The 16,521-nt window shown below is 41.3% G+C and overlaps 1 protein-coding gene across 2 annotated transcripts in view; it reads left to right on the top strand.

The window, feature by feature from the left end:
• hspa12a (heat shock protein 12A) overlaps window positions 1-16,521 on the top strand; it is a 114,638-nt gene that overhangs the window by 57,336 nt on the left and 40,781 nt on the right. For both annotated transcript variants that reach the window (XM_073027837.1, XM_073027836.1), the window contains exon 4: window positions 10,615-10,801. In XM_073027837.1, coding sequence (XP_072883938.1) covers window positions 10,615-10,801 — 187 coding nt within the window. The remainder of the gene's footprint in view (window positions 1-10,614; window positions 10,802-16,521) is intronic.

The following is a 16,521-nucleotide window of genomic DNA, read 5'->3' as shown; positions in this document are numbered from 1 at the left end:
AGCTTGTCTAGAGTAACCTACCAATGCTTGCTCTATAACTGGTATTGGCATGGCCCTCCCTGCCAATGTATTGAGAGCAAGTAAATGCAGGACCAATGTTCCTGACCTTTAAACTAGCCGATGAAACAGTTGATGAACAATCGGGATAGTTGTGACTATCTCTGGTATTGACTAATACTGAAAAATTTTCAAAAGCTTTAAAATATTAATTGGACTACTAAAATATGTAAAGTTATTATAGTTATTACAAAAATAAAGAAATACTAGAAAGTAGATGAAATAATTAAACACATTCAAATCAACAATTACTTTGTCAATTGGATGGCACAGTTTGTAGAGCGGGTGCTTCTGTTCTGATCATGGGGAATTTGCACGTTCTCCTTGTGACACATGGGTTTCCACCCACATCCCAAAGATAGGAGTTTAAATGGACACTGTAAATAGTCTCTAGCATGCTGATGAGTAGTCATTCTGTAGGGAGTAGACAAGAATGTGGGATTAGTATAAATGTATGGCTGATGCTCAATGTGACCATCACCTCTGGTGGCATGTACTACACACTCACTACTCTCCGTGTAAAAAAAACCTACCCCTGACATCCCCTCTACTTTCCTCTAATCACCTTTAGAATCATGCTCCCTTCTATTAGCCATTTCCACCCTGGGAAAAAGTTTCTGGCTGCCCATGCAATCTCTGCCTCTTATCATCTGGTATATACAGTATCTACCAAGTCACCAATGAAATGTTTATTTTATCTTCCAGTGAAGTGTTTGGAGATGTCCTACTGCATAAACATGCTTTGTAAATATCACTCCATGTTGTGATTGTGATTGCCCCACCCAAGTCAGCTGTCTCTGGATACCTGCTCAATCTGTGCAGTTTGCTAGCTTCCTTTAGGACGTTGCCAGGGTGTGAAAGGATACCCCCCACCGCCAAACTAAATTTACCCTTTGTATTAAAGTGTTGAATCCACCACGGCCTCTTTTCTGCCTGAAGGGGGAAAGCTCATGTCTTAATATTTGCATAAAGAGATCTAGGTGTTTGAATGCACAGAACATTCAACTTTACAAATTAACATTACGGAATTATATTTGTGCAATCAAATAATGAAAACATATTCTTAAAAGTGCTCCTGCGTAAATATTTATGGATGTTTAGATAAAAGAATCCTCAGTGTTCAAATAATTACAAAGGCATTTAATGTTTAAATAAATTAAACAAAAGTTGTGTTTTTTATAAAGAGTTTTATTGTACTCAGTAAACAATGCAGGCAAATACTGCTAGTGTAAATGTTTTGTACCCAAATAAGAGAAACATACACTGAGAGGCCACTTTATTAGGTACACCTGTACATCTGCTTGTTAATGCAAATATCTAATCAGCCAATCTTGTGGCAGCAATTCAATGCATAAAAGCATGAAGACATGGTCAAGAGGTCTATTTGCTTTTCAGACCAAAAATTAGAATGGGGAAGAAATGTAATGCAAGTGACTTTGGCTGTGGTATGATTGTTGGTACCAGGTGGTGTGGTTTGAGTATCTCAGAGTCTACTGATCTTCTGGGATCTTCACACACACCTGTCTCTAGAGTGTGCAGAGAATGGTGCAAAAAACAAAAATGTGGTAGTACTGCGGGCAAATTTGTGTTGTTTATGAGAGAGCTCAGAGGAGAATGGCCAGACTGGTTCAAGTTGTCAGAAAACCACACATTGCAACAGTGAAGTGCCGAAGGACATCTCTGAATGTACAACACGTCAAACCTTAAAGTGGGTGGCTACAGCAGCAGAAGATCACACTGGGTTCCATTCCTAAACCTAATAAAGTAGTCACTAGGTGTATATTTCGCTTGGTTATAGGAATGAAGAATTGAAAGCCGGTCCAATTCATTGATATGGTTCACCAATGTGACCCATCAACAATGAATTACATGATAAAGATGGATCTTGTTATTTGTATTTATTTCTTGCAGACAAAATGGTCAATGAAGACAATATTGAATGCAATAAATCTGCAACATGATATACTGCAGTTTTTAAGGGGACTACTGTTTATAAGCCAGTGAAGGTCCAACATGAATTGGCCTGGTACATTTGGACATCTAGGAGCTCGTGAATCTCTGCAACTCTATCTAGATCATTAGAAACATTTAAAGTGCAGGTAGTTAAAATTGTGCAAGATCAGGGGATTGAGGGCTGTAGCAATCTTACACAAAGTTAAATCCAAAGGGTTTCTACAGTTATATTAATAGCAAAAGGGTAGTGAGGGATAAAATTGGTCTCTTAGAGAATCAGAGTGGACAGCTATGTGTGGAGCCAAAAGAGATGGGGGACATTTTGAACAATTTCTTTTCTTCGGTATTCACTAAGGAGAAGGATATTGAATTGTGTAAGGTATGGAAACAAGTAGGGCAGTTATGGAGACTATGATGATTAAAGAAGGGGAAGTCCTGGCGCCTTTAAAGAATATAAAAGTGGATAAGACTCTGGGTCCTGACAGGATATTCCCTAGAACCTTGAGGGAAGTTAGTGTAGAAATTGCAGGGGCTCTGACAGAAATATTTCAAATGTCATTAGAAACGGGGATGGTGCCGGAGGATTGGCGTATTGCTCATGTGGTTCCATTGTTTAAAAACGATTCTAAGAGTAAACCTAGCAATTATTGGCCTGTAAGTTTGACGTCAGTGGTGGGTAAATTAATGGAAAGTATTCTTAGAGATGGTATATATAATTATCTGGATAGACAGGATCTGATTAGGAACAGTCAACATGGATTTGTGTGTGGAAGGCATGTTTGACAAATCTTATTGAATTTTTTGAAGAGGTTACTAGGAAAGTTGACGAGGGTAAAGCAGTGGATGTTGTCTATATGGACTTCAGTAAGGCCTTTGACAAGGTTCCACATAGAAGGTTAGTTAAGAAAGTTCAATCGTTATACATTAATATTGAAGTAGTAAAATGGATTCAACAGTGGCTGGATGGGGGATGCCAGAGAGTAGTGGTGGATAACTGTTTGTCAGGTTGGACGCCGGTGACTAGTGGTGTGCCTCAGGGATCTGTACTGGGTCCAATGTTGTTTGTCATATACATTAATGATCTGGATGATGGGGTGGTAAACTGGATTAGTAAATATGCAGATGATACTAAGATAGGTGGCGTTGTGGATAATGAAGTAGGTTTTCAAAGCTTGCAGAGAGATTTAGGCCAGTTAGAAGAGTGGGCTGAAAGATGGCAGATGGAGTTTAATGCTGATAAGTGTGAGGTGCTACATTTTGGTAGGACTAATCAAAATAGGACATGCATGGTAAATGGTAGGGCATTGAGGAATGCAGTAGAACAGAGTGATCTAGGAATAATGGTGCATAGTTCCCTGAAGGTGGAATCTTATGTGGATAGGGTGGTGAAGAAAGCTTTTGGTATGCTGGCCTTTATAAATCAGAGCATTGAGTATAGGAGTCGGGATGTAATGTTAAAATTGTACAAGGCATTGGTGAGGCCGAATTTGGAGTGTTGTGTACAGTTCTGGTCACCAAATTATAGGAAAGATGTCAACAAAATAGAAAGAGTACAGAGGAGATTTACTAGAAGGTTACCTGGGTTTCAACACCTAAGTTACAGAGAAAGATTGAACAGGTTAGGTCTTTATTCTTTGGAGCTTAAAAGGTTGAGGGGGAACTTGATAGAGGTATTGAAAATTATGAGGGGGATAGATAGAGTTGACATGGATAGGCTTTTTCCATTGAGACTAGGGGAGATTCAAACAGTAGGGCATGAGTTGAGAGTTAGGGGGCAAAAGTTTAGGGGTAACATGAGGGGGAACTTCTTTACTCAGAGAGTGGTAGCTGTGTGGAACAAACTTTCAGTAGAAGTGGTAGAGGCAGTTTCGATATTGTCATTTAAAGTAAAATTGGATAGGTATATGGACAGGAAAGGAATGGAGGGTTATGGGCTGAGTGTTGGTCAGTGGGACTAGGTTAGAGTAAGCATTCGGCACGGACTAGAAGGGCCAAGATGGCCTGTTTCTATGCTTTAATTGTTATATAGTTATATGGTTATAAAGGAGGATCTGAGAGCAGGCTGGATCTGCCTTGTTTATATTGAATGACAAGGCAAGCTTGAGGGGCCAGTTTGCCTTCCCCTCCTTCTATATTCTTGCATTGTTGCCACAAGTTGGAGGTCAGGTGTCATAGAAACATAGAAAACTTTCAGCACAATACAGGCCCTTCGGCCCACAAAGTTGTGCCGAACGTATGCCTACATTAGAAATTATTAGGCTTACCCATAGCCCTCTATTTTACTAAGCTCCATGTACCTATCTAAAAGTCTCTTAAAAGAACCTATCGTATCTGCCTCCATCACCGTTACCAGCAGCCCATTCCACGCACTCACCACTCTCTGAGTAAAAAAAACTTAACCCTGATATCTCCTCTGTACCTACTCCCCAGCACCTTAAATCTGTGTCCTGTGGCAACCACTTCAGCCCTGGGAAAATGCCTCTGACTATCTATATAATCAATGCCTCTCATCATCTTATACACCTCTATCAGGTCACCTTTCATCCTCCTTCGCTCTAAGGAGAAAAGGCCGAGTTCACTCAGCCTATTCTCATAAGGCATACTCCCCAATCTGGGCAACATCCTTGTAAATCTCCTCTGCACCCTTTCTATGGCTTCCACATCCTTCCTTTAGTGAGGCGACCAGAACTGAGCACAGTATTCCAAGTGTGGTCTGACCAGTGTCCTGCATAGCTGCAACGTTACCTCTCAGCTCCTAAATTCAATTCCATGATTGATGAAGGCCAATACACCATACGCTTTCCTAACCAGAGTCAACCTGCGCAGCTGCTTTGAGTATCCCATGGACTCAGACCCCAAGATCCCTCTGATCCTCCACACTGCCAAGAGTCTTACCATTAATACTATATTCTGCCATCGTATTTGACCTACCAAAATGAACCACTTCAAACTTATTACGAGTTGAACTCCATCTACCACTTTTCAGCCCGGTTTTGCATCCTAACAAAACTGACAGCCCTCCACACTATCCACAACACCTCCAACCTTTGTGTCATCAACAAACTTACTAACCCATCCCTCCACTTCCTCATCCAGGTCATTTATAAAAATTATGAAAAGTAAGGGTCCCAGAACAGATCCCTGAGGCACTGCACCGGTGACCAACCTCCATGTAGAATTTGACTCGTCTACAACCAATCTTTGCCTTCTGTGGGCAAACCAGTTCTGGATCCACAAAGCAATGTCCCCTTGGATCCCATGCCTCCTTACTTTCTCAATAAGCCTTGCATGGGGTACCTTATCAAATGCCTTGCTGAAATCCATATACACTACATCTACTACTCTTCCTTCATCAATGTGTTTCGTCACATCCTCAAAAAATTCAATCAGGCTTGTAAGGCACGATCTGCCCTTTACAAAGCCATGCTGACTACTCCTAATCATATTATACCTCTCCAAATGTCATTAAATCCTGCCTCTCAGGATCTTCTCCATCAACTTACCAACCACTGAGGTAAGACTCACTGGTCTATAATTTCCTGGGCTATCTCTACTCCCTTTCTTGAATAAAGGAGCAACATCTGCAACCTTCCAATCATCCGGAACCTCTCCCGTCCCCATTGATGATGCAAAGATCATCACCAGAGGCCCAGCAATCTCCTTCCTCGCTTCCCACCGTAGCCTGGAGCACATTTTGTCCAGTCCCGGTGACTTATCCAACTTGATGCTTTCCAAAAGCTCCAGCACATCCTCTTTCTTAATATCTACATGCTCAAGCTTTTCAGTCTGCTGCAAGTCATCACTGCAATCACCAAGATCCTTTTCCATAGTGACTACTGAAGTAAAGTATTCATTAAGTACTTCTGCTATTTCCTCCGGTTCCATACACACTTTCTTACTGTCACACATGATAGGTCCTATTCTTTCATGTCTTATCCTCTTGCTCTTCACATATTTGTAGAATGCCTTGGGGTTTTTCTTAATTCTGCCCGCCAAGGCCATCTCATGGCTCCTTCTGGCTCTCCTAATTTCCTCCTTAAGCTCCTTCCTAGTAGCCTTATCATCTTCTAGATCTCTAACATTACCTAGCTCTCTGAACGTTTTGTAAGCTTTTCTTTTCTTCTTGACTAGATTTATTACAGCCTTTGTACACCACGTACAACACACTGGAGGAACTCAGCAGGTCGGGCAGCATCCGTGGAAACAAGCAGTCAACTTTTCGGGCCAAAACCCTTTGTCAGGACTGAAGAGGGAGGTGGCAGGGGCCCTATAAAGAAGGTGGGGGGAGGGTGGGAAAGGTGAAGAAGGAATGTAAGGGGAAAGCACTATGGGTAGTAGAAGAAGGTGGAATCATGAGAGAGGTGATAGGCAGCTGGAGGAGGAGGCAGAGTGAAAGTGGGATGGGGAAAGGGAAGGGGAGGGAATTACCGGAAGTTGGAGAATTCAATGTTCATGCCAATGAACACCACGGTACACCAAGCATGGTTCCTGTACCCTACCATAACTTCCCTGTCTCACTGAAACGTACCTATACAGAACTCTACACAAATATCCCCCGAATATTTGCCACATTTCTTCCATACTTTTCCCTGAGAACATCTGTTTCCAATTTAAGCTTCCAATTTCCTGCCCGATAGCCTCATAATTCCCTTTACTCCAATTAAATGCTTTTCTAACTTCTCTGTTCCTATCTCTCTCCAACACTATTGTAAAGGAGATAGAATTATGATCACTATCTCCAAAATGCTTTCCCACTGAGAGATCTAACACCTGACCAGGTTCTTTTCCCAATACCAAATCAAGTACCGCCTCTCCTCTTGTAGGCTTATCTACATACGGTGTCAAGAAACCTTCCTGAACACACTTAACAAACTTCACCCCATCTAAACCCCTTGCTCTAGGGAGATGCCAATTGATATTTGGGAAATTAAAATCTCCCATTATGACAACTCTATTATTATTACATTTTTCCAGGATCTGTTTCCCTATCTGCTCCTCAATATCCCTGTTACTATTGGGCGACCTATAAAAAACACACAGTACAGTTATTAACCCCTTCCTGTTCCTAAACTCCACCCACAGAGACTCTGTAGACAATCCCTCCATGATATCCACCTTTTCTTCAGCCGAGATAGTATCTCTGATCAATAGTGCCATGCCCCCACCTCTTTTGCCTCCTTCCTTGACCTTTCTGAAACATCTAAAACCCGGCACTTGAAATAACCATTCCTGTCCTTGAGCCATCCCAGTCTCTGTAATGACTACCACATCATATCTACAAGTATTGATCCACGCTCTAAGCTCATTCGCTTTGTTCACAACACTCCTTGCGTTAAAATAGACACATCTCAAACCTTCGGTCTGAGTGCATCCCTGCTCTATCACCTGCCTATATTCCCTCTCACACTGTCTACAAGCTTTCTCTATTTGTGAGCTAACTTCTTCTTCCCCAGTCTCTTCAGTTTGGTTCTCACCCCCCCCCCCCAACAATACTAGTTTAAACTCTCCCCAGTGGCCTTGGCAAACCTCCCAACCAGGATATTAGTCCCCCTGGGGATTCAAGTGCAACCCGTCCTTTTTGTACAGGTCACACCTGCCCCAAAAGAGGTCCCGATGATCCAGAAATCTGAATCCCTGCCCCCTGCTCCAATCCCTCACCCACACATTTATCCTCCACCTCATCCTATTCCTATTCTCACTGTCACGTGGCACAGGCAGTAATCCTGAGATTACTACCTTTGCGGTCCTGCTTCTCAACTTCTTTCCTAACTCCCTGTAGTCTTTTTTCAGGACCTCTTCCCTTTTCCTACCTATGTCATTGGCACCAATACGTACCACAACCACTGGCTGTTCTCCCTCCCACCACAGGATATCTTGGACGTGATCCGAAACATCCCAGACCCTGGCACCAGGGAGGCAAATTACCATCTGAGTTTCTTTCTTGCATACATAGAATCGTCTGTCTGACCCCCTAACTATAGAGTCCTCTAACCCTACTTCCTTCATCTTCCCTTCCCTACCCTTCTGAGCCACGGGGACAGACTCTGTTGCAGTGTACAGTGCTCAGGTGTCAATGTACCTGACTGTGTGCTTTGCAGCTGGACGCTATACACATCATGTTCTCAGTGCTACCTTTTATTTGCACAGTTTGGCTACTTTTTCACATTAGTTGTTTGTCAGTCTTGTTTATTTTATTTTATTTATTGAGATACAGTGCGGCATATGCCCTTTCTGGCTCTTCAAGCCGTGCCACTGATAACCCGATAACCACTGATTTAATCCTGGCCTAATCACAGGAAAATTCACAATGACTAATTAACCTATCAAACAGTAACTCTTTAGACTGTGGGAGGAAACCAGAGCACCAGAGAAAACCCACACAGTCACGGGAAGAGAGTACAAACTCCATGGATTTTTAAAATATAAATTCTATTGTATTTTTGGAAAATTTTCCTTGTAAAAGCCTGCAGAAAATGAATCTCAAGACAGTACAGTATACAGAATCTTTGAACTTATCATTCAAATGTAGAATTGTGGACAAAGGTAAGTACTTGACTTATTTTACTGTCATGTTTATTAAGAATTTTAAAATATTTCAATGCTTTTTATTTGGTTTATATTTTTATATTGTTTATTTGTTTCAATTAATTAAATCTTTTTGAATAGTATTTAAATATCTATTGACAATTGGCAACAATTAAGAGTACTTCAAGAGCCTGTGATTGCAGCAAATTATCAAAGACCAACAGGGCGTTCTGGGAGTGCTGCATCAGGCTGGGCTGTAGAGGCCTCAACACACACGACGTCCACTCCACTTCAACGATAACGCTTAGAACTACAGGACCAGTTCACACAGCCCTCTACCTCTTTGCTTGGCAGGGACTGTCTGCAGCAAGTCTGATCTGAATTTGTAGCTGCAAAGTAGTTATACTGCAGCTGTCTCTGGTTCTGCGGTTTCTGTAACCTGTGCAGCTTGAAAATGTCTCTGAGTTATCAGAAGTCAGCTGAAAGATAAGAGCTTAATTTCATCATGAACTAACAAGCAGCTAATTACCACCGTTGGGACTATAGAGGTGGCACCATGTTGGCGTAGCAGTTAGCGCAATGCTATTATAGCTTACGGTGTCAAAGTTTGGAGTTAATTTCCAATGTCATCTGTAGGAAGTCTGTACGTCCTCTCCGTGGAGTGCGTGTGTTAATTCTGAGTGCTCTAGTTTCCTCCCACAGTCCAAAGACATACCAGGTAGTAGATTAGCTAGTTGTCCTGCTAGGGTTAAATCAGTGGGGTGCTGGGCGGGGCAGCTCAAAGGACCAGAAGAGCCTATTCTGTGCTCAATAAATAAAATAAATAAATAACATGAAATAAAATTAAAAATACAGCAACAAGTCATTGAGAGTTCAAGCTGGGAATGTTGGGAATGATCCCAGGGGAAATGAGTCACAACTAAAAATATTAATTCATTTTCTTTCTCTTTGAAAAATGCCAGATGTTTGCTGATGTTTCTGCAGTGTGTGTTTGTAGAGTTCATTCTCAAAATCGCTCAATGTTGGAAAATGCATCTTGGGTCAATGATTCCTGCTGGGCCAGCTAATGTTTACTTGAGATTTTACTGTGTCCAAACTTGATAGAACACAAGACTTAAGGTGTTGCCTGCTGGAGAATTTGCCTAACACAACTAATAAAAAAGAACGCAGCAAATAATTTGCTAGTGCAACTCTACAGTTCAGCAGCATCTGTGCAGTTCTTCTGACAGATTGTTACTCCATCTTCCAGCATCTGCAGTCCCTTATGTTTCCTAATTAGCAAAAAGCCCTTTCCTTCATGTGGATATGAAGGGGATTTTACTGGGAAATGAGACAGGCAGAGCCAAGGAGGGTCAGGGTGGTGTAATTAAAACTTTAAGAATTAGATGAGGGCTTTGGGAAGAAGAATGAGACTGGTTGATGGCCAACTAAGAAGGAGAAAGGAAAGTTTGTGGGAATAGTATTAGACTGAAATTGAAGAATTATTTATTATTGAGATAGAGTGTGGAATAGGCCCTTCCAGCCCTTAGAGCTGCGTTGCCAAGATACCCCTGATTCAACCCGAGCCTAATCATGGGAGAACTTACAATGACCAATTAACTTACAACTTTAGGCAGTGGAAGGAAGCCAGAGCACCCAGAGAAAACTCACGCATTTCACATTTTTCAGATGACATCAGAATTGTGCTCTGCCACCCCGAGCCATAATAGCATCTCGCTAACTGCGTTGCTGCTGTGGCACCTGAGATCAAGGCTAGGAGGGACTTGGGAGAACAAGCATAGGGGATAAGTTTTAACAAATTGGACCAACTGAATTGGGTTCCTTGAGCCAGACTGGAACCTGATCCTGTGCAGCCCCTTTAACCTTTAAGGTTTATGGTTGGCCTTCCTTGAAGGTTAGGTGTTCTCTCATACACTGGAACTTAATTCTAAGTACTTCTGGATTATAATTCAGACCAACAGATCAATAATCAAAGCTTATGATCTGAGTCCACACATTTACGTTTTGTGTTGTTATTCCCCAAACACGGCTTGTCGAAGAGAGAGCAGCTACAACCTCACTGTATTACTTTCTTATTAGGCGCTGGGGAGGTGGTGACCCTGGTGTATCCAATCAGAAGTCTCCTACCACTATCCTCCTGACGCCCGACGGGAAGTACCACAGTTTTGGTTATGCAGCCAGAGACTTTTACCATGATCTGGATCCAAATGATTCAAAACAATGGCTCTACTTTGAGAAGTTCAAAATGAAGCTCCATACAACCAGTGTAAGTTTGTTAACTTCACTTCAATCAGTTTGAGTCAAATCGAGTTTATTGTTGTGTGCACAAGTAGGGCAAGATACAGGTACTGTAACAATATTGTCTACAGCAACATTACAGGCACAAGGTTCTAATTTAATGTATAATTTTGCTTTATTACTGATGCATTATCCTTTAAAAGTTGAAATTATTATTCTTTGGGACTGCTGTTGTTTGGACAGATGTGCAGTAATGTAGATAACTGCTAATAGTTCGTAATGGTTTCCTTTCCTACTGAAGACATGGGGTAATGACCTTCTTTATTACTGAAGGCATGGGGTAATGACCTCCTTTACTACTGAAGACATGGGGTAATGACCTCCTTCACTACTGAAGGCATGAAGCCCCTTGTGTCTCTTGTACCATCGTTCTACAAGTGCAGATATCTCTCCGTTATCTGGCCAAACCGGAAGTTCAGTACAGTTAGTCTCAGCAAGATAGCCATTTTGCCTGGTACATGGTATTGAATGATATGGAAATAAGAGAGGTAAATAGAGTCAAATCTCTATAGCAATAATCTTACTGAAACCCGGAAAAGGCTCAAGATGTTGGATGGACACTCTAGTCCCTTGTTTCTCTGTACAAGATAACTATATATTTTTTGTAAACTGAATACCTGTATCTTTATAAAAGTAAGAAAATTGGCCAAACCCCCAGCTTCAGGAGGGCAGTCCCACATCTATCTGAATATTGCTCTCTGATGCTGTCAAATGGACTGAAACCCAAGTCTAATATTTGATGTACAGTATAATATCACTAGACCCCAAAACAGGAAGCAAAATGCTAATCTCAGTCTACTGGCCAGAGCTCAGTATAGTGCTTGCCTCTCAAAGATGAAAAATTCCAGTCGAAATAAATTAGCTTCTTGTCTCCAAGCAGATTGGTAATTAAAATCTGAATAGTTAAAAAAAAAATCTCTAGGTTTAAACCAAATTCTGCCATTTTGTGTTGAGACATTTTGCACAAACTGTCTATAATATGGCATGGACCATACAAATCTGTAGAGCTTTACATTTACACCAAAACAGCTTTAAATTAAAGGGCAAAACATATCTTTGATGATGAAAATTGACATCTTTACTTGAGACTTATTTCTGGGCAAATTGGACTCAAAGAAAATCTAAGTCCTTGACTGATTTAAAAATAACCTAGTTACCATACCAGTAAGTCTTCCAGTTCTGTGCTGAAGCTTAATATAATGGTAGACAACCTGTCATCTTTTCCATGGTTGTAATTAGGGAGGAGATGACCTTTCAGATCAAAGATATTCCCCAGTGATTTGGTTGATCCAGCTTATTTTCCAAATTACTGCAAGCTAAAATTAGTCCCTTTGAAAGATTTCTATTCAAGTATTAGAGTTTACATTTTGTTTTGTATTATAATGGTGCCGGCCATATTAAACTTCTGGAACAGCTTTCTGCAAAAAGATGTCATAGTCTCAAAAATAATTTTTAAGTGCTTGCTTAAATCAAATATAACCTGAACACAATGAAGTCCTGATGTAGATAAGAATGGCGGAGGAGGTGGGATGCTGATAGGGGCTGAATACATTTTCCATTTAGCTCCAACTCTGTTAAAAGTATTTTATTTGAAATGGATCAAGTAGTTCCATGTAGTTCATTGTGTAACCCAGATGCCATAGCAACCATGCACTCATCATGAATTTCTTTGAGATAGCCACTTGACATCCTACCTCATTTTCAGAAAACCATGACAATTTTCAGTTTGTTGCCATGTTTGAACATAAAGGGAGAGGACAGACTTAAGAGATGAACACAAAGTACTCTGCAGATGCTGGGGTCAAAGCAACATGTACAACACGCTGGAGGAACTCAGCAGGTCGGGCAGCATCTGTGAAAACGAGCAGTCAACGTTTCGGGCCGAGACCCTTCGTCAGGACTGAAGAGGGAGGGGGCAGGGGCCCTATAAAGAAGATGGGGGGAGGGTGGGAAGGAGAAGGCTGGTAGGTGCCAGGTGAAAAACCAGTAAGGGGAAAGATCAAGGGGTGGGGCAGAGGAAGCAGGGAGGGGATGGACAGGAAAGGTGAAGAAGGAATGTAAGGGGAAAGTACTATGGGTAGTAGAAGGAGGTGGAACCATGAGGGAGGTGATAGGCAGCTGGAGGAGGAGGCAGAGTGAAACTGGGATGGGGGAAGGAGGGGGAGGGAATTACTGGAGTTGGAGAATTCAATGTTCATACCAAGGGGCTGGAGACTACCCAAACAGCATATGAGGTGTTGCTCCTCCAACCTGAGTTTGGCCTCATCATGGCAGTAGAGGAGGCCATGTATGGACGTATCCGAATGGGAATGTGAAGCAGAGTTGAAGTGGGTGGCAACCGGGAGATTCTGTCTGTTGTGGCGGACGGAGCGTAGGTGCTCGACGAAGCGGTCCCCCAATCTGCATTGGGTCTCACTGATAGAGAGGAGGCCACACCGGGAGCACCGCATGCAATAGATGACTTCAAAAGATGACCCCAATAGATGAACAGGTTGACCCTCAATTTCCAATGAAAAATTGGACCAAAAACAAGTCCATAATGGGTTTATAGTCAGGGAGTGAGGCACAGAGCTATTCAATATTGGAACCCTGTTCAATTGTTCAAAGTTCACATTTCAAAATACATTTATTATCAAACCATGTACAACCCCAAGAATCATCTTCCTGCAGGCAGCCACAAAACAAAGAAACACAACAGAATTCATAAAAATCCCCACATCACAAGGACAGTCATACATCCAAAGTGTGAAAAATGTTTTCCCCACTAATCGTGGGGTTTGTGCATGGTTGGGTACAATTATTGTGTATTTATATTCACTAAACTGTTATGGTCCGCGTATCTGTATATGAATATGCTCGGATCCTATTCAACAGACAAATCAGGCGACTTGCCTTTTTTATATGGGGACCTTATCCTGTATAGCCATAATTCAAGAATCATTCAGCTTCAACATTAAATGAACAGATATTTAGACCATAGGACATTTAAAGTGGAGATAGATAGGTTCTTGATTAGCCAGAGCATAAAAGGGTATGAGGTGAAAGCAGGGAAGTGGAGATGACTGAAAGAATTGGATCAGCCCATGATGAATGGCAGAGCAGACTCGAGGGGCTGAATGGCCTACCAGTGCTCTTATATCTTATGGTCTTAAGACAGGAGTAGAATTTGGCCATTTGGCCCATCAAGTCTGCACTGCCATTCAATCATACTGATCCTTTTTCTTTCACCTCATCAGCCCCATTTCCCGGCCTTCTCCCTGTAGCCTTTGATGCTGTGTCCAATCGAGAACCTATCAATCTCTGCCTTAAATACACCCATCGACCTGGCCTCCACAGCTGCCTGTGGAAATAAATTCCACAAATTCACCACCCTCTGGCTAAAGAAATTTCTCCGCATCTCTGTTTTGAATGGATGCCGCTCTCTCCTGAGCATGTGCCCTCCTGTCCTAGGCACTCCATCATGGTAAACATTCTTCTCACATCTACTCTGACTAGGCCTTTCACCATTCAAAAGGTTTCAATGAGATCCACCCCTCATCCTTCTGAATTCCAGCGATTCCAGACCCAAAACCATCAAATGTTCCTTGTATGGTAACCCTTTCATTTCTGGAAAGCAAAAAGCTATTGTGGATGTTGAAGGACAGGATGACATTCTGAGAAGCCAAAATGATGAGATATGTGAAAAAGCAATACAGTTAATGGAGATTGAACAAGAAGTTTATGGCACACTGAGAAATCTTGTAGCACTCAATAAATGATGTCATGTCTAAAAATGTTGTACAGGAACTGGGATATTAATTTAACATAACCATTAAAAAAACTGAAAGCTGTAAGTTTGGAACAAAGAGACATGAGGCATGATTCAAATAAGACCATGAGACATAGTAGCAAAATTAGGCCATTCAGCCCATCAGGTCTGCTTCACCATTCCATCATGGCTGATTTATTATCTCAACCCTGTTCTCTTGCCTTCTCCCTGTAACCTTTGACACCCTGACTAATCAGGAACCTATCAACCGCCACTTAAAATATATTCAATGACTTGGCTTTCACTGCTATTTATCGCAATGAATTCCACAGATTCAATATCCTCTGGCTAAAGGAATTCCTCCTCAATTCTGTTCTAACTGGATGTTTCTCTATTCTGAGGCTCTACCCACTGGTCTGAGAGTTCCCAATTATAGAAAACATCCTCTCTATATCCATTCTATCTAGGCCCTAGGCCTTTCCATATTCGATAAGTTTCAATAAGATCCACCCACCCCACCATTCTTCTAAACTCCAGTGAGTACAGGCCCATAAACAGGAAACACTCCTCATGTGTTAACCCTTTAATTCTGGGAACCATTCTCATGATCCTCCTCTGGACCCTCTCCAATGCCAGTATATCCATTCTGAGGATATTGATTCATTAACGGACATTTTTCATTGCATCCTTTCCCTCATCTATCCAATTCCATCCTTTATTATCAGTTTATGCTTCATCCTTATCCATTTTACTTATCATTTTTGAAATATTTAATTCCAAACCTTTGTTACTTTGCAGCCTTACCCATTAATTTTTATTTGTGTTATTAGCTCATCTGTCTTCTCCTTTGCTTAATTTCAAGTACAAAAAGCAAAGGCATCGTGCTGCTACTTGAGGAAGAGGATGGGAAGTGTTACGTAATTCTAAATTGCGACCAAACCATGGGTTTAGAATTTAGACTGGAGCCAGGGGATTTTTGTCTGATGAATTCCCTTGTATTTGTAAGTCTTCAATTGGCCTTCAATCAATAAAGTTTGAAGTTTGGTTCAAAGATTGTAAAAAGCAGCCATTCAGCCCAAAGTTTATAGTGCATGGAACTGAACAAATATGCTCACAATGAGCTGAAAAATGCAGAGTTTTCTGGAAAGGTGGAAATTTATGAGTCAGTTTCCACTAATATAATCTTGAAGCTGTGTCAACCTAAATGTTTCCAGTACAATTCTCACGTGTATCAGGTAAAGCATGGAAAAAGTTTTATTACCTTGTTGGCAAAAGGTTATTCACATTAGGTGTGCCAAGATCGGCCTAATCAGTAACTCAAAACCTATAAAATCAAAGTGGAAGTAAACTACCCTCAATTGCAAAGTTTTGCCAAAGACGAGGAGTGCCAAAAAGAGAGAAAATTAAGTGCCCAATGGATTTCAAAGCAGATAAAATCAATTCTAAAAACTTACTGTTCCACCTTTATCCATCGATATATGAGCTGCATCCTTTTTATAAACTGCTGAGACACTCACCTACCTCAATTAGAAGCTTCCTCCTCTGATATCATTAATGCCAGGGTGGCATTTAATTGCTGGTTGACCATGTTAATGCAGCTCATTCCATGGAGAAACAATGGAGAAGGATCTATTACAGACATGCAATGCATTCCTTCAGATCTCTCTCCAGTTGTTGAAGATTGAAAATTGCCCTTAAATATTTTTGAATACTTTGCACAGGATTAGTGTTGAGTGTAACCCTTGTAGAACTGTTGATACACTTTATATAAGGTCTTAGAAATCTAATTCTTAAGAGCTGTGCTGAAATGTTGCAGATTAAAAGCAGCACTCAAAAAAGATTTCAGTAGTGATTTCCTCATAGTTAGTTACTTTTAAGAAATTGCTTTTAAGTGGCCTGCTTTTAAATAGAGTGACCTATGTGTGACCAGTGTTATAACT

Source organism: Hemitrygon akajei, chromosome 23 (assembly GCF_048418815.1).
Source record: "Hemitrygon akajei chromosome 23, sHemAka1.3, whole genome shotgun sequence".
NCBI classification, from domain to species: Eukaryota; Metazoa; Chordata; class Chondrichthyes; order Myliobatiformes; family Dasyatidae; genus Hemitrygon; species Hemitrygon akajei.
Note: the sequence above shows the minus strand (reverse complement) of the source record. Positions and strands in the feature narration are given on the sequence as shown.